General features: G+C 43.4%; 1 protein-coding gene across 2 annotated transcripts in view; it reads right to left on the bottom strand.

The window, feature by feature from the left end:
* Window positions 1-19,197, bottom strand: part of LIMK2 (LIM domain kinase 2) — a 59,849-nt gene that overhangs the window by 36,596 nt on the left and 4,056 nt on the right. The window contains exons 2-3 of one of the 2 annotated variants that reach the window (XM_038575684.1): window positions 11,072-11,171; window positions 9,659-9,763 (exon numbers count right to left, since the gene is read on the bottom strand). In XM_038575684.1, coding sequence (XP_038431612.1) covers window positions 9,659-9,763; window positions 11,072-11,171 — 205 coding nt within the window. The remainder of the gene's footprint in view (window positions 1-9,658; window positions 9,764-11,071; window positions 11,172-19,197) is intronic. The other variant, XM_038575685.1, reaches the window with a different exon arrangement.

Raw genomic sequence — 19,197 nt, 5'->3', positions numbered from 1 at the left:
TGTACTAAGGTATAACAGAGTATGGTCCATAAGATGCAGTGCAGGGCATGTGTGAAGGATTATCAGAGAGGAGGCTAGGATGGTGGGAGAGGGCAAGGGCAGATCCTCAAGAGGCAGATCTGTCAGGTGAGAGTCACCCACAGGCAGTGAAGAGTTATCAGAGGTGTTTAAGCAAGCAGAGGTTCCCAATGAATGGAACATAAAGCCTAAATCACCAAAGACAGTGCTGGTCTTTAGTTGTCAATATATATGTCTCCTTGAACGGGCATTTATGTTTCAAGTCTACACTGGCTGCAGATGTGTCCACATGAAGTCTGCTGGCCAGCTAGTGTTCACTAACAGCAAACTATAGCTTCATTAACAAGCAACATCTCTACTGAGCTGGTCATTTTAACAGCTGAGATCTGCCTGTATGGGCTGTAAGCAGTTAAGAATGATGTTGTGAAAAAAAAAAAAAAAAAAGAATGATGTTGTGACCTCTTATAGATAATCATCTCCTGTTGCTCTATAATATAACTGAATGTCCAACATTCAGTGTCCACAGCTGTGTTTATATAGACATTCTTCTCCTGGATGCACCAGAAAAAAAATGCTTTGGATACTTTAATAAGTCTCCAGGTAATGCCAGGAGGAGAGCCCTGGCCTGAAAGAGAAGACCTGATAATCTGAGCTGGCTAAAAATAGACTTGCTGTGTGAGCTGAGGCAAGCCATTAAACTTTCCTGGGCTTTAATTTCTTCCTCTGTAAAAGGAAGGATTTAGGTTGGTAAGTAAGTAAGTAAGTAAATAAATATTCCAGCAGTAGGCCAATATTGAAGAGAGACACAAGGAAGAGGTTGTGGTCAGAGAAAGGTTGACTGGCTGGCCACCCAAAGACCTCTCCAAGGCTATCATTACCTTGGTAAATGACCCTAATTCAGGCCTCGTTTTTGGCCTGGGAGGTCCAGAAACAGGACTTCATGGTACTCTGCAAGGGTTAGACATCCTACAATGGCTCTAATCGCTTATCAACCCCACAGACCATTTATAAATTCACAGTTGGAATTAAAATACCTACATCCTCTATACAGGTACTATCTCCAGACCCTTCCTGTTATCAAGAAGCCCAAGAAGCTGAATTAGGCATCAGAAGGTTGTTCTGTTGGCATGAACCTAAAGAGCAATAAGCATCCATGGAGAGAAATTTCATTCTGGCACTAGCGAGCCAGCCAAACCAGCCCTGTCTACACCAAAGAACCCCCTTCTGGAGACCAAATCCAGATTCAATATTTTTAACTGGACATGCTACTAGTTTTGCTTCACTAACTTTTCACTTTCTGTTTCACTGCTGGCCACTCATTATTCCACTGACTTTTAAACTAATTTTTAATTGAAAAAAAAAATGCATTACTTCTTCAGATACGTAACAATCACCGATTCATATATTCAGCTCTGAGGGGCATTTGGCTCTCTAGTAGCTAATAACAAATGGCTAACGCTTATCAGCGCTCACTCCATGTGAGACTCTGTTACTACCCGTACTACACAGGACTTTCCTCATTTACCGCTCCATTAGGAATTAGGGAGAAGGTTTATCATCTCCATTTTAGAGATGAGGATATGAAGGACAGAAAAGGTAGTAACTTGCCCAATATGCACAACTAATAAATGAAAGAATCAGTATTTGAACCCAAGTAATCTGGTTCTAGAGTCTGTGCTCTTAATGACCACATGATACTGCTCTTATTACATGTAGATCTGAGTAGTTTAAACCCTAGAGGACAGGGATCCCTGGGTGGCTCAGCGGTTTAGCGCCTGCCTTTGGCCTAGGGCCCGATCCTGGAGTCTCGGGATCGAGTCCCACATCGGGCTTCTGGCATGGAGCCTGCTTCTCTTTCCTCCTGTGTCTCTGCGCCTCTCTCTCTCTATGTCTATCATAAATAAATAAATAAATCTTTAAAAAAAATAATAAAATAAACCCTAGAGGACAAACTTCATTTCCAACTTCTTGGAGAATCGCCAACCTACTCCCCCCTCCCTGCCAAAAATCACCCATAAGTAAAAGATATTATTATTAAGTATTCCACTTTTTCCCACACTATACTTTACTGTACATCTTCACCTAATGCTGTCCTTCAAAGCTTTCTAAAATATAAAAAACAGGGGCACCTGGGTGGTTCAGTCAGTTAAGCATCTGCCTTTGGCTCAGGTCGTGAACCTGGGTCCGGGGATTGAGCCCTACACTGGGGGGGGGGGGGGGGTTCCTGCTCAGCGGGGAGTCTGCTTCTCTTTCTCCCTCTGCTCCTCCCCACTGTTCGTGCTCTCGCTTCTCTCTAATAAATAAAAAAATATTTAAAACAAATAAATAGGGGATCCCTGGGTGGCACAGCGGTTTGGCGCCTGCCTTTGGCCCAGGGCGCGATCCTGGAGACCTGGGATCGAATCCCACGTCGGGCTCTCGGTGCATGGAGCCTGCTTCTCCCTCTGCCTGTGTCTCTGCCTCTCTCTCTCTCTCTCTCTCTGTGACTATCATAAATAAATAAAAATAAAAAAAAAAACATTTTAAAAAAATAAAACAAATAAATAAAATATAAAAAACAGGGATCCCTGGGTGGCGCAGCGGTTTAGCGCCTGCCTTTGGCCCAGGGCGCAATCCTGGAGACCCGGGATCGAATCCCACGTCGGGCTCTCGGTGCATGGAGCCTGCTTCTCCCTCTGCCTATGTCTCTGCCTCTCTCTCTCTCTCTGTGTGACTATCATAAATAAATAAAAATTAAAAAAAAATAAAATAAAATATAAAAAACAAATAAATAGGGGGACCTAGGTGGCAGTTGGTTAAGCGTCCCACTCTTGGTTTTGGCTCAGGTTGTGGTCTCATAATCTCATGTTGGGCCTCACACTGGGCTTCATGCTCAGCATGGAGTCTGCTTAAGACTCTCTCTCCCTTTCCCTCTGTCTCTCCCCCTGTGCTCTCTATCGTCCTCAAATAAATAAGTTAAAAAAATAGGGTGCCTGGATGGCTCAGTCAGTTAAGGATCCCATTTTTGATTTTGGCTCAGGTCATGATCTCAGGGTTGTGGGATCGAGCCCCTCTAAGATTTTCTCTCTCCCTCTACCCTCTCTCCCCCTCAAACAAACTTATGACTAGAATTGAAACTTATGGCTAAAATTTTTGCTGGATTTCAATTCATAATTAGTTTGGTCTAGAGTAGCTAAACTCATTCTTCCCTACTGTTCTCTCCAGAGTTTCTTCGTGTCTGGCTGATACTTACAGAGAAGTACAGCTCAAGACTTGCTACTGGACAAGACTGCTAGGTCATCCTCTCTGTCTCCTTTAGGGGAAGAAGACAAAGCTTTAACTTCTCATCTCAACACTTGCAGGCAATTTTCCAAAACAACCCAATGTCTGGAACTTACTCCTCTCTGCCACTTACAGTAACTGCAGCCACAGTGGCTGCTAAGGGAAGGATGTGGGGAAGGGGAAGGGGAAGGGCAGGGAAAGGCCTCACTTACATCATATCTCTTGGCCACCTCTGGCAATTCATTCAATAAATATCTTCCCCATGCCAACAATGTGCTCAGTGGTGACACAATGGGGGGCAAAATGTCCCATAGCCATGACTAGGTTATACTTACTTACAGAATATTAGAGGTCTCAGGATGTCATTAAGGAGATGATCAAATGAATAAATATAAAATTAAAACCAAAAAAAAAGCTTCAAACAGAAAGTCTATGAAAGCATAAATAGGGATGCCAGGTGTCCCTGCTAATGTCTATTAAGTCCTAATTATGGCCAGGCACTGTGTGGAAGGGCTTTAAATACATGATCAAATTTAATCTGCATAACAGGGACGCCTTGGGTGGCTCAGTGGTTGAGCGTCTGCCTTCGGCTCAGGGCATGATCCTGGAGTCCTGGGATCAAATCCTGCATCGGGTTCCTCTCGAGGAGCCTGCTTCTCCCTCTGCCTGTGTCCCTGCCTCTCTCTTTCATGAGTAAATAAATAAAATCTTAAAAAAAATAAAGCATAAAACAGGGGCCATGACCTATTTTATAACTATTTCTCTGACATCCAAGTAAAGATCTGAAGGATGAGCAGGAGTTAATTAGCCCAAAGGAGAGTGAGGGGTCATTCCAGGCAGAGAGAACAGCAGGAACAATGGTCTTTGAGAAGAAAGCAGGATGTGTTCTGGACCTTGTGAAGAACATTGAGAGTGAAGTAGCGAGAGAGCAGGAGGCTAGGAGAGACCAGACCACATTAAGGACTGGTCTTTATTTAAGAGTCCTGCAACGTGATGGAGTTAATATAAGGATGGAGAGATGGCAGTGTGACATGGTCAGATTTTTTTTTTAAGGTCATTCACTCTGGCTTCTTTATGGAGGATGGATTAGAAGGCGACTGCAGTTATCCAGGGAAGACACAATGGCAGCCTGGAATAGAGTGGTCGTAAGAGAAATAGACATGGATGCATTCAAAATATCACCTGGAGATAAAACTGACAGGTGTGGATATGGGATAAGAGAAAAGAGGTATTAAGAAGTACTTCCAGGTTCTGACTTAGGCAGTAGGGCGGATGGTCATGCCATTCAACCGGACAGGTTATACTGAAGAGAAGCTAGTTTTAGGAGGAAGATTGAAAGGCTAGCTGGATCTGAAATGCCTGGAAGACATTCAAATGGACAGGGGAAATTGACAAAGACAGGACTAGAGCCCAGTGGAAAGGTTTGGACTGTAGATATGAATATTGGGGTCTTCAGTGTGTGGAGGACAATAGAAGCCATAGCTGTTGGTGACATGGCCTAGGGAGAAACAGACTGTGCCTGGAGAAACAGCAACAATTCAGAACTGGATAGAAGATAAGCAAAGTAGAACGACCAGAAAAGTGGGGGGAAAACCAGGAGAGTATGGAATGTCATGGAAGCCAAGGGAAGAGAATGTTTCAAGAGCGACAAAGACACTAATAATAAATGCTAATGTCTATTAAGTCCTAATTATGACCAGGCACTGTGTGAAGGGCTTTAAATACATGATCAAATTTAATCTGCATAACAGGGACACCTTGGGTGGCTCAGTGGTTGAATATCTGCCTTTGGCTCAGGGCATAATCCCAGAGTTCCAGGATCAAGTCCTACATCAGGCTCCCTGCATGGAACCTGCTTCTCCTCTCTCTCTCTCTCTCTCTCTCTCTCTGTCTCTCGTGAATAAATAAATAAAAATCTTTTTTAAAAATTTGCATAACACTCTTTTGAGGTAGGAAGCATTTCATTTCCCCTTTTCTAGATGAGGAGACTGGCAAAGAAATTCAAGGTCAGCTGACTCAAGATAAACTGGGATGGAAACTCAAACAGGTTGACTCCAAACTCTCATTCGCTTGTCTCTACAATCTCTAGTGCAATTTGGGAGGTCATACAAAATAAAGCCTGAAGAGCAGCTGATGGACCGATGCAGCTGTCCCCTGGAAACTTACTAAGGGAACACTGTTTCAAAGGAATGAGAATGGAAACCAGACCAGAGCCCATTATTAGAAATGCTCCACATTATTACCTGTTTTTCAGCTGAGGGAGCCAGTTAGGAGACCAGGCTACTATGCTAAATCTGTATCCCGAATAGCATCTAATTTGCTGCCTTTAATATAGCAAATGATGCTCAAAACTGTATGTGAACTGCTAATGTAAGCAGCACAAAGTTGCCTATATGCTGCTTGCTGATAATCCTTTACATTATACCATCCTCAGGTTTTCAGAGTGTTTTCTTATCCATCACCTCTGTGATCCTCACAACTACTTCATGAGGTGGATTACTTTTATTACATCTTATTGATTAGGAACTAAAGCTCATAGTGACACAGGAGCTTGCCAACAGTTGTACAGCCAGCTTGGCTCAATAAAGACTCAAATCTAGCTCTTCTGACGCCAAGTCTACTACTCTTTCTGGGGAGTCCCAATGGAAAGAGGACCCTCTTCAGAGCCAGGGAGATCTGAGTTCAAATGCGTGTGACTCTGAGCAAGTTCTACTTTTTTGGACCTTCCTGTTTTTGTGTAAAATGGGGTTGTAGGGTTACTGTAAGAGTTGAATCAGATAATCAAAGTGCAAATTTATTAATCAAATTCCCAATGTAATGCTTAATAAATATGTCATCCATCCCTGGCTCCACCCTGCACCTCTTCATCTCTGCCCCAGACAGTAACTGTGGGGTTTCTTTGGAATCTTCATTCTCTCTTTCCAAAAACAGAGCAGTATTAAGGCATGTTGAAGGTCACATACTGCTGCTACATACTAGGAGTCCCACAGTGTGTTCAAGCTGGAGTCTCTTGTGGAGGCTGAGGAAGGCCCAGGTGGCTGTCCTGTCAGGCATGCCCCAGTTCCCTGTTTAACAGCCAGCCTTAAGGAGTTGCTGGCTGGCTGTTTCCTTAGAGATATACTAGACAAATAAGCAAACTAGAATCAAAAGCTTGGGTTCATAAATCCAGCAGCAACATCAACATTACAACAGCAGAGGGCAGGGTTGTTCCACAGACTCCCATGCCAGGAGGCCAGAGACCCAGGAGAAATGTAACAACACTTTTATTGACACTTGAGAGTTCATAAAGCCTTTGCACCATACCCTTTGATGTTATTTGACACCACTAGTGTATGGCAGGCAAGGTGAGTGTTTTTACTCTGAAGGTACAGAAGAGGAAAGCAAACTTCAGGGAGGTTAAATGACACGACCATATTCAGGAATGTAAAGCAAGGAGTCAGAATGCCTGAGTTCAAATCTCAGGTATGCTACTTACTAGCTCCATGACTGTGAGTAAGTAACTTTCTCTATTTGTAAAATAGGTATGACCAGTACTATAGTTATTACACTGTTAAAAGAATTAAGTTAGACGAGGCACTTGGGTGGCTCAGTTGGTTAAGCATCTGACTTGACTCTTGGTTTTGGCCAGGTCATGATTCATGGGTTGTGAAATCGAGTCCCACATCAGGCTCCCCGCTGAGCTTCTCTTTCTCCCTGTCCCTTTTACCCTCCCCCTCATACTATCTGTCTGGCTGTCTCTGAAATAAATAAACAAACAAACAAACAAATAAATAAATAAATCTTTTTAAAAAAGGATTCAGTTAGATTATTCAAATGTGTAATTCTTATTAGTACAGTGTCTATACATAATAAACACTCAATAAACGGTAGCTCTTACTATAATTATGATGTACTGCACTTGTTTAGGTGGCGGGTGTGGGTGAGAAAAGTGAGCATGACTTTCAGCATCATAGAAGATATCCTGTTGGGGATCCCTGGGTGGCTCAGTGGTTTGGCGCCTGCCTTTGGCCCAGGGCGTGATCCTGGAGTCCCGGGATCGAGTCCCACGTCAGGCTCCTTGCATGGAGCCTGCTTCTCCCTCTGCCTGTGTCTCTCATGAATAAGTAAATAAATAAAATCTTAAAAAAAAAAAAAAAAAAAAAAAGAAGATATCCTGTTGTCACCCAGCCCATTACACCATAGTCTCTGGTTGCTACGTGTACAATTTCTTCACTCGCCTTTCCTGGAGTCACAAATTTAGCGGAAATGGTCTATTGACCAATGAAGTGACAACAGCAACAGCTTTCTATTTTTTTTTTAAAGATTTTATTCATTTATTCATGAGAGACCCAGAGAGGCAGAGACATAGATAGAGGGAGAAGCAGGCTCCCTTCAGTGAGCCCGATGCGGGACTCGATCCCAGGACCCCAGGATCACGACCTGAGCCAAAGGCAGACACTCAACCACTTAGCCACCCAGGCTCCCAACAGCTTTCTCTTTGTATTATTCCTTTTCCAGAGCACAGGCATTAGAAATCACTTCTCAAAAGAGAAAGCTCAAAGAGTCTGTATCTGAGATCCTGAGAAAGGAGGCCCTGAAGGGTTCCTGGGAGCCTTAAGTATGGGTTTTGTTTTTTTTTGTTTGTTTGTTTGTTTGTTTTTCTTCTGACAATGCCATTAGGAACCAGGTCAAGAAAGAGAGTCCCAGGGAAGGGTGATAAAGACTAATTAATAGAGGCAGTTTTCCCTCTTCCTACAACCTCCCCCTCTTTAGATAAGTACTTCTGTTGAGGGTGAAATCATCAGAAAACTTGTCAAGGTTCTTTGGTTTGCCAACATGCCAAGTCCCCATAAAACATGCCAGCTCCATAGTTTGACCTCAGCTACAAACAACATGCAGTCTGGCTGTTTCCTTGGCCTTCCCCAGTTCCAGACAGCTTCAGAGACAATGGCCCCAATTCTAGAACCAGTGGTACTGTTCAGGGAAAGGAGAGGACAGAGGTACTTAGAGTCCAAACAGGCCTGTTGGGAAGGTTGAGGAGAGAAAGTAGGAGGGCTAGACAGACAAGCATCCAGGGATCAGAAGGATCCTAGACAAAAACCCAACTGCATCAGACTAAGCTACTTCCAGGAGGTTTGTCAGCTGGCCTCTGCTGTACAGTCCCAGGTTCCAGCCTTCAGTGACTTTCTATTCTCCCAGGCACCTGAGAACCTGGTGGAAGGCTATCAGAGGCAGGATTGCAAATGTGACTGCAGATGGAGGGATGGGGGAGGGGAAATGTAAGGAGAAGGGAGGAGAGTTTGGGCCAAACCCCAGCAATTTCTCCATTGAATATCTAGCTCCACCCTGTGACTAGGAAAACAAAGATGTGGGGGAAGAGGAAAAGAAAAGTCATTTCCTTTATTGTAACTAACTCAACTGGGTAAGAGCAAGGCTGGAAGGGAATCATGAAGTACGAATGGCTGGAAGGCTGGAAGCAAGGGAGGGTCTTGCTATCAGCAGCCTATGTCCAGACACTCTGAATTCATCAGAGATTTTAAAAGACTATTCAGGCTGATGCCTCGTGCTCCTTATAACCAGGTTACTTATGTAGTCAGATACAGTTGTTCCCAGCCCTGAAGATCTTCCTCCAAGATCTTTTGCCCAATCTGGGCAAAAGTCAGTTGGGTACAAAGTAGATAGTCTCCCCAGGGCAAATTATCAGGCTCCATCTGAGGACTTCATGTCATCCAGTTTCCATGGGAAAGCTCAGGAGTCAGGAAATGCACTCCTTCAATACAGCTGGATTAGAGAGACTATGTCCTTGAGACAAAGCTATAAATAGGAGACCTACCCCAGATGCTCTACTTCCCCTACAGGCATGATCTTTGGTGTAATTGTGCCAGAGTAGTTCAAAGTTAACCTTAATCTCTGAGGCTCCACATTAGAAGACCAGTGGGTGTGTAATAAGAATAATAAATGCATTCATGTAGGTGTATACAGACGTACACTTACTATATAATACAAAGTGACAGCTACTGATTATTATCTGTATCCTATGTGTCAGATGCTATGCTGAGCACTTTATATAGGTTATCACATTTAATTCTCTCTGACAACCTGTGGGATGAGTACTTGTCCCCATTTTACAGATGAGGTGCCTAAAGTTCAGGGCAGTCACCCAAGGACAGTTAAATTGCAAAGCCAGGATTTAAAACCAGTCTCATTCCAGAGCCTGCACTCATCCATCATGATAATGTGCCTTACTTCTTTCTGAGCATGTATGTGTGTTTTTCTCTACACACACACACACACACACACACACACACACACACACACACTCCCTAACAAGCTAGCGTCTGATCAGACCCACAAATGACCCAAAACTTCAGTTCTAAGGTCAGCTCTAGTCATCCATGACCTGTCTTTGTAGCTCCTTGTCTTTTTGGTTTCAGGCCTCTCAATTGTGATATGGAGGGGTTGTGTCACACAATAGGTGGTCTCTTCTGCTTCTGAATTTTTTGTGCTAGGAGAATCCAGAATTTCCAAAAATTAGCTTGTTCTACTCTGTCCTGCTTATTTTGGATAGAAAGTATTAACATAAATAGGAAAACAGCAGAAATAAATATGACCATATGGGTTAGGTGCCAAGGGGAGCCTTGGCCTAGGAACTCATTAGAATTTGCTTCAGTTCTAAATGAAAGGGCTAGCCAAAGGCTTTATCTATAGTATCCATTATAGCTTTGACACTCTGCTCCAATGCTTACTAAGAATCAACTTTGCTGAGGGTAAAAGGAAGAACCAAGGTAATTAGATCCACAGAGAAGACTGGAAAATTCGGAGTTAGAGCTGAAAGGGCAGAAAAATGCTAGTTCCTCTCCAACTCTTCCAGAGGGCAGAGCTCTCTAGGCCAACCCCCCACATGGTTCCTGGGTGGAGGCAAGTGCTTAAAGGTCAATTAAATTACTTGGTATCAGCACGGGGGATGCTTTGCAACACAAGCTGTGTGTGGGAGCTGGAATCTACAGCGCATGGTGCCTGTCTACAGTCTGTCTCATTCTCAAGATGTGAGCAAAAGCCCTACCACTTCAGACCACGAGGGCACACGTGCCCACCCAGCCTCCAATGTGGAATGACTGTAGGCCAGGCACTGTTTTATGTTCTGGAGAATGTAGACAAGCTCCCACTCTTGAAGATTCCAATCTCACAGGGAAATAAATAACCATTCAGTGGGTGCCTACCATGAGCTGGGCCCCTGGCATATATGATTTCATTTGATCTTAACGAGTCTATGAAATAAATTTTTAATATCCGTGTTTTTCTGATGAGGACACTGAGTCTCAGACAACAGAAATGAATCCTACCTTAAAGTCACGTATTTTTAAGAAACTGAGCTGCCTTCAAACAATAATCTAAAGGCTATAATAAAATTAAATAACAAAAAGCAGGAAACTAGGGAGGCATCCTGTGGTGAAGGGCTGGCTCTGCCAACTGTACTAAAAACAACCCTTGAGGCACTTACATACTCAGTAGTGTAGCTGTGGGAAAATCATTCTTTCTGGGCCTCAGTTTCCTAATCTGTAAAGTGAGGGTGCTGGGACACCCTGGAAAGGACTGCTCCCATCCCCTCATCCTACTTCTAGCTATATCTGGCCCATTTATGGCTCTTCCACTTTCATACCTGATATTCGGTTATGTGTTCTTCGCTGGCACATCCCTCCCCTACCCCTCAAAATGGAAACTCTCAAGTTAGAACCTTGTTTTTGTATTTTCTAGAACAAGTAGTGGCTGGCTTGTAGTGCATTGGCAAAGACAGGAGGACAGACCCACTTACCGGAAGCAGGAGCTATGCCAGGCTTCGTTGACAGTCCTGTACCACCTCTGGCTTGGAGCAACATGGTCCCCACAGCCCCGACACCTCCAGGTATCTTCACCTGCACACAAAACCAGGAAGTTGAGAGGCCCAAAGTAGCAGGAGGTACAGGGAAAGGATTCCTATCGTGCAGAATAAGACTGAGTTAAGACTTAAAATGAAAGGGCTGGCCAGTGCTCTGATAAATGCACAATTCCCTCCTCCACAAGATCTCCCGTAAGCACTAGCCCAGGTTGCTCATCTCCCCAGGACAAGGAATTCATGGCCTCAAAAATTAAGTCTCAGGTCACTTGGGTGGCATAGTGGTTGAGTGTCTACCTTCAGCTCAGGTGATCCCGTGGTCCTGGGATTGAGTCCCACATCGGGTTCCCCACAGGAAGCCTGATTCTCCCTCTGCCTAAGTCTCTGCCTCTCTCTGTGTCTCTCATGAATAAATAAATAAAATCTTTAAAAATTTTTATTTATTTTTTTTATTTTTTATTTATTTATGATAGTCATACAGAGAGAGAGAGAGAGGCAGAGACACAGGCAGAGGGAGAAGCAAGCTCCATGCACCGGGAGCCTGACGTGGGATTCGATCCCGGGTCTCCAGGATTGCGCCCTGGGCCAAAGGCAGGCGCCAAACCGCTGCGCCACCCAGGGATCCCTTTAAAAATTTTTTTAAAAATTAAGTCTCATTCCATTTTTTAAAAAGATTTTATTTATTTGTTCATGAGAGACACACAGAGAGAGGCAGAGAACACAGACAGAGGGAGAAGCAGGCTCCACGCAGGGAGCCTGATGTCGGACTCGATCCCAGGATTCCAGGGTCACACCATGAGCCGGAGGAAGACACTGAACCGCTGAGCTACCCAGGCATCCCAGTCTCATTCATTTTTTAGAAATGGTTCTGATTGTTCCTTTTTCCCCTGAAACAAAACTTGCCTTTTCCTAGAATTTCAGCCCTCGCTTATTATAGCTCTGAGTAGATGAAATGAACAAGGTCTCTTTCTCTTTAGGGTCAGCCCTTCCTATGACTATTCCCAGCTAGCACCCAGAAAAACTTCTCTGGGCTAAACATGTTATTGCCTTTTCCTATTCCTCAAAAGCCCTGGCTTGTATAGATCCATAACTGAGTCCAGGAGTTCATTCATTCAACCAACATCATCGGTCCTCTTGAAGCTCTATGTAGGAGACTGCTAGATAACATCATCTCTGCTCTTCAAGAAGCAAATTCATTGAAAAAGAACCCTTCCTCCACCTTTTAATTTTTCCCTTAGATGTTATGTCAGAGTTAGAAGAAAGTGCTGTTTTAGTTCGGAGTAAGAAGTTATGGGTATAGAAGGGAAAGAACACTTAATGAACACTTCCTATATACCAAGGCTTTTGTTTTCAGAAACCCAATTTTATTTGATTCCCAAAACAATTCTGTGAAACAGGTATTAAATTCACTTAGGGGGTGGGAGAATTGAAACCTGGGATTAGGGGCTGTAAGGCAAAGCAGCAGATTCAGTATTCCAACTCAGCCCAACTCATCCTAAAGTCTGTGCCCTTTCCACACTCACTCCACCATGTGGATTCCTGCTCATTCCACTTAGGGAAGTCAGGAGAGTCTCTGTAAGGGAAGCTAATACTTGAGCTAAACCTCGAAGGATGGGGAAGATTTGCCAGAGGCTGAGAAAGGATGGGGAAGGGCTGTATAGGCTGAGAGATTAACATGGGCAATAATACAGAGTGAATCCATGTCCCTCCAAAAGGGACAAAATACAATACTCTTGTTGTGGCTCAGATGCCAACTTCTTCAAATAAAAGAAGGCAGCTGAGATCAAGCTGTGGTACCTGACTCAGCCCTAGAAAGCAGGACAAAGTTGTTACAAGACTCCCTTGTGGACTCCGTGTATGCAGCTTTGTTCTCTCTGGGTAACTCCAGACTGCCACAGGCACGGTGACAGTCACTGAACCCTGTTTCACAGGCACAGGGGTCATGAATAGACAATGCATAGCTCCGGACACTTCAAGATTGCCCAGCAGCATTCTGGGGCAAACAAGACACAGGCAGCTATCCTCATACCCCAGTGGGTATGAGTTAGACAAGTTGGCAGAAAGCTTTAAAACCTTGACCCACCTGCTCCTCTTTTCCAGTTCCAGAGTGATAGGACATAAATGCCCATCACCATATGAATCTAAAATTCTCATACTTTCAGGAGGGGCCTTTTTGGGTTTTTGTGTGGTAGTGACTGAGACAGTGCCTTATCCTCACAAACTCCATGGCACAAAGTCTGAGAGACTTATTCAAATCGGGTTACAGACAGTGGGCAAGCAATGAATTAGTAAGAAGGTTTTCAATGAAGACAGACATCCAAATAAATTTCCCAAGTTACAGAGGCATAAGTTTGAGACATTTTTAGAACTCTTAAAGGGAAGTAAATTTGTGAACTGCCATATCCTACCTCCAGCAAATCTCATTACTTTAAGCCACATCTTTTTTTTTTTAAAGATTTTATTTATTTATTCATAGAGATGCAGAGAGAGAGAGAGAGAGAGAGAGAGAGGTAGAGACACAGGCAGAGGGAGAAGCAGGCTCCATGCAGAGAGCCTGACGTGGGACTCGATCCCGGGGCTCCAGGATCATGCCCTGGGCTGCAGGCGGCACTAAACTGCTGTGCCACCGGGGCTACCCTTAAACCACATCTTATTTCTTATTTTTACTTTTTAATCCAATGGAATGGTCTCTAACTTGACCACCCACTTATTCAACAATTCAGCATCTTGGCCCTGAATGACTTCTGGCTGTTTACAAAATTCAAAAATGATCAGGACTTTCCACTATGAGGATACTTAAGATAACTTGTTATTGACACACCCTCTGGAGTCTGCCCTTTCTCCAGTCAACACTTATTTAGCACCTGCTGTGTGCTAGGCTCTAGGGGTTCAAAAATCAAGAGCCCTACTCCCTTCTCTCATATCCACCTGCTTCCATCTTCCAAATGTCTCTCCAATCCTTCCCTGTCCTTCATCACAGCCTGAATTCAGGTCTTTGGCTTCTTTTCCCTGTCTTCTGCACAGTCTTAGTTGGCTCACCCAGACTCCCCAGTGTCTAGAGAAGAAAGGCTCAACTGTTTAACATAGCACTCCTGTTCTAGATTCCATCCTATCCCACCTCTCAGAAGATGGGCTCTTTCCATTATCTCCACCAACTCCCTTGAGGACACTGAAGAGTGTCTAGAGAAGAAAGGCTCAACTCCCTTCTCCGATGGCTCCTTCCAATGATCATTTACATTAGTTCAAGTCTTTTAAAAAAAAAAAAGTCACTTAAAGGAAAAAAATAAACCTGGACCCTGTTTTCCGCTCTAGCTACCACCTTTCTCCCCTTCACAGTCACACATATTAAAAAGTTATCTACACATCACTGCCCTCATTTCCTCATTTCCCACTCACAGCAATCTTGACTTCCACCTCCACGGTTTCTCTGAAACTGTCTTACCAAGGGCCAAAGTGACCATTTTGTTGCTAAATTCAATGGACACACTTCAGTCATTCAGCAAATATTTATCCCATGCCAACTATGGGTCCCACACTGTTCTGGGGAAAGAGCAGCAAACGAGAAAAAGATTCAACATAGATATTAAACAATTATATAACTATAATTGGGGCAAGTGGTATGAAGGAGAAATCAAGTTCATAACTAGGAAAATGGGGGTGGGGTAGGGCAAACAAGTATTCCTTAAGGAAGTAGTTTTCAAGCTAAGCTTTGAAGGACAAATATGAATTAACCAGGCAAAGAAGAGGAGGGAAGGATAACCCTGGAGTCTGGGACAGGGCAGTGGGAAGGCCATGTGCAAAGGTCCAGAGGTAGGAATGCAAACTCCTCACACATCATTAAAGTTGGCTATTCTCAGCTCCAAAGGACAAGGGGAACCAAGACAGGTCCCTGGCCTACTGTAGTCCTTCAACAAACATTTATCAAAAGGAATGAATGGCTCTCTACAAGGTAGCCCCAAAGAACCTTTATTTCTCATCATCTGTTACAAAGGGATGCTCTAATCACATCTTGATTTTGTTTCTGCCGCACACATTCATGTTCTTGCATCCTGACATTCACATCTCAAGCTATTCTGTGTTTAAGGTACTTTATCGCCTCTTCCCTGAATCATACTTCTATCCTTCTTTGATGGTCCCCCAAAGGGAGACTTTATTTCACTTTGTCTATACCTGCTTTATATCATTTGTTCTGTAATTATAATTCATTATGTTTCTGTTTCCTCAGGCCCTCCCTCTCTGTGTCCCCTATCCCCACTCCTAGCTCAAGGGACAAAGACCACATCTTGATCATCTTCAAATCTCCAGAGTCTACCATAAAACTTGATGTAGAACAGACACTCCTTTGTGTGGCAAATCCAACTGAAAAGTTGGATCCAACTGCCAACTACAAAGGTAATTTCCAAAGCCAACAGGGGTCCAACAGCCAGCAGGGGTGATTCCATTGAATAAGTGTTCGAGCTCTCAGGATGACTATCAATGGGTAAAGTCACACATAGATGCATAGGCCTCAGTTTATCTATTGAGCATTCACACTGTTTTTCAGTTAAGTACCTGAGCAAAAATATTCACCCAGAGCCTTCAGTTTCTTAAGCCCAGATATTCTTCAAAAGAATACTCTTGGCTTCTTCAGCTCCCCACAGCCCTGACAGTTGAGGATCCTAACTTTCTTACAACTTTTTTTTTAAAAGTAGGCTCTGCACCCAACATGGGGCTCGAACTCAAAACCTCAAGACCAAGAGTCGCATGTTCCACCAACTGAGCCAGCCAGGCGTCTCAACTTTAACAACCTTTATTCTAAGGTATGCAAGAGAAATATAATAATACAAAGTTCTGGAGATTTCTGTGAGGCCTGATGAAAGATCAATCCAGAGTCCAGTCTGCCTGGGAAATATTTCATCTAGGAAAATACCTCATTGTACCAGGACGTTCACCCTCTACCTCTATAGTGTTTACTTCACATATTTGCAGACTTATCAACAGTAGCTACTGATTGTCAGAAGCCAGAAAGGGAGTTTGATTAAATAAATGTCCCTAGCAGCCTCAAACAATAAGGTACCCTTATTAGGTGTTTAATAATCAGAAAACTGCTTTCAGTTATTATTGGAATTTGCTGCTTTTAAGAAGTTGCAAATGTGCAATGCAAACAGGGTGAGAACTACAACAAATGGGCTAAGTACAAAGGTTCTCACTTTCAGGATCTTTTGAATCCTGGCATAAGATATATTTAGTTAAAACTATATATTTTTTATATTATATTATATATAAAACTACATATTTTTCTTTTTTTTTTTTTTTAAAGATTTTATTTATTTATTCATGATAGTCACAGAGAGAGAGAGAGAGAGGCTCAGAGACACAGGCAGAGGGAGAAGCAGGCTCCGTGCACCGGGAGCCCGACGTGGGATTCGATCCCGGGTCTCCAGGATCGCGCCCCGGGCCAAAGGCAGGCGCCAAACCGCTGCGCCACCCAGGGATCCCTAAAACTACATATTTTTCATATATATATGAAATATATATATTCAGTTTTTTTTTTTTTTTTTTTAGATTTTATTTACTTATTCATGATAGACACAGAGAGAGAGAGGCAGAGACACAGGCAGAGGGAGGAGCAGGCTCCATGCAGGGAGTCTGACATGGGACTGGATCCTGGGACTCCAGGATCATGCCCTGGGCGGAAGGCAGGTGCTTAAACCACTGAGCCACCCAGGCTGCCCTATATTCAGTTTCTATATACACTTCTCTTTCCCAACTTAATAACTGGTGATGTGACCCTCAAATAATCTCTGAACCCACTGGGGCAGGCACAGTAACAGATGGTAAAGCTGGAAGTGCCTTTAAAAATCATCTTCCAGTCCTTTTATTTTTTTTTGAAAGAAAAATGGGCTTGAAGGAGGAGATTCGAGTTACCTAACCATTAAAAAGCTGGTCCAGGAGGAGCTCAAACCTAAGTTCTGAAACTACCGGATCAGTTGCATTTTTATTATAGTATGCAGCCTCAGACAAGTTAGGACTTGCTTAAGACTGCACAGTTATTCAGTGGAAGGGCTCAGCCTGGTACCCCAGCTCAGTGCCAGTCATTTCTCACAAGACATTAACATTCACCTTAATCTTGGTCTAAGAGCTGGGTTTCTGCAAACTAGTTCTTTTGAGACTTCAAAGTGGTGAGAAATTTCTACCCCCTGAAAGCTCTTGAGACCCTAAAGCCTAGCCTGAACCAACATGCACAGATCCTATCCTTTCATTTGAGAAAAATCTTTGATGCTTCTCATGTTCCACTAGACAATGAGAACCAGGAACAAAACCCAGGCAATTCAGTGCAGCACAAAACAACTAGTATGGTAACTGCTATGCCCCCTGGGAACTGGCAGGTCAGGTGTATAAATCCCACGTGTCCCAGGATAAAGCAGGAAGCAGAGAGGCAGGACAGCAACTGGTGGCGAATAGCCAAGAGAGAAAAGATCACACTTTAATGAAGTGAGTACCAACAAGACTGATTAACATTCCTCTAGATACCCTCCCCTATATCCCAAAGGGTTTTCCTCCTCACTAGCCTACCAAATATTAACAAAGGGAGTGTCTATGGAAAAAAAAGATTAGATGATTTTTAAAGGAGCTCTTGGTCATCTTTGAATCTTATATTCTTCTTTCATAAAAGGAGGGATCAAATTATTCCTTCTAGCTTTGAGTCGGCAAACCAAACCTGGGGCCTCTCATTTTTCAGGTTAAGGCACATACATAGACATCTCAGAAGGTTTCACTCTTGCTGTTGTTCCCATCTGCCTTTTATTTTATTAGGAAAACTCTGTAAGGGTCAAGCAGAATAACTGGAGCTAGACCTAGGTTTGAAACCTGGTTCTGTGTCGTTGGACAAATTATTTAACCTCTTTGAACTTGTCCCTTAATCTTTAAAAAGAGGATAACCACCTACCTTACAGGATTACAGAGAGGATTAAGAGAAATAACTTAATGTATGTGAAAATACTTCCTGCAATGCCTGGCACTTAGTTGCCAACTGAAAGCTTTTCTTCTTTCTTTCCTGTATATCTAGGGGGTTGGCTAGGGAAAAGGTTGAGTTGAATTACAATAACCTCTAAAATCTGAAAGGAACATTTTCAAAACAAATCCAGCAAATGTTTTCCATGTGTCCATGGACAAAGACTAGGTCATGAACTTCTGGGGCCCTTGGTGAGTATTCACAGGGGGTAAGAGACAAGGATGTGTAACAGAAATAACATGTTAGAGAGGGACAAACCAGGTGCTGGAAGTGGGACAAACTTGGCAGAGTAATAAGATACCTGGTAGAGAAACAAATGAGACAGATGGTTCCTGTGGCTTTCAAGCGCTCAGGTTCTCCCTTCCAACCACAAGTCTACTTAGCTGTGAATGAATAGGCACTTTCTTATCTGGTGGAAGGCATTTTCTTATCAGAGAACTAGTTAACCAGTTAATATATTCCCAAACAGCAGTTCTCTGACTACTGTCAATGATATGGGGGAAAAAAAACAAAACAAAAAACAAATATTTTGAGTCTCCTTATATAATACCAGTGGTGGGGCACCTGGGTGCTCAGTTAAGTGGCTGCCTTCGGCTCAGGTCATGATCTCAGGGTCTTGGGACTGAGCCCATGTCAGGCTCCCTGCCCAGCAGTGAACCTACTTCTCCCTCTGCCCCTCTTCCTGCTTGGGCGCTCTCTCTCTCTCATAAAATCTTTAAAAAAAAATGGGGATTCCTGGGTGGCTCAGCGGTCTGGTGCCTGCCTTTGGCCCAGGGCGCAATCCTGGAGTCCCAGGATTGAGTCCTGCATCGGGCTCCCAGCATGGAGCCTGCTTCTCCCTCTGCCTGTGTCTCTGCCTCTCTCTCTCTCTCTCTCTCTCATGAATAAATAAATAAAAATCTTAAAAAAAAAATGCCAGCGGTGTCCTAAGCACCATGCAAGCATGAACTAATAGAATATAAAGATTTTACAAGATGAAGACTTGTACTGGAGGACTATTACTGTTTCCATTTTATGAAGATGGAACTAAAACACTCAACTAACAAGTGATAGAGCTGGGTTTAGACCACAG

This window comes from Canis lupus, chromosome 26 (genome assembly GCF_011100685.1).
Source record: "Canis lupus familiaris isolate Mischka breed German Shepherd chromosome 26, alternate assembly UU_Cfam_GSD_1.0, whole genome shotgun sequence".
NCBI classification, from domain to species: Eukaryota; Metazoa; Chordata; class Mammalia; order Carnivora; family Canidae; genus Canis; species Canis lupus.
The sequence above is the reverse complement of the archived record's forward strand: the minus strand, read 5'-3'. Positions and strand labels throughout refer to the sequence as shown.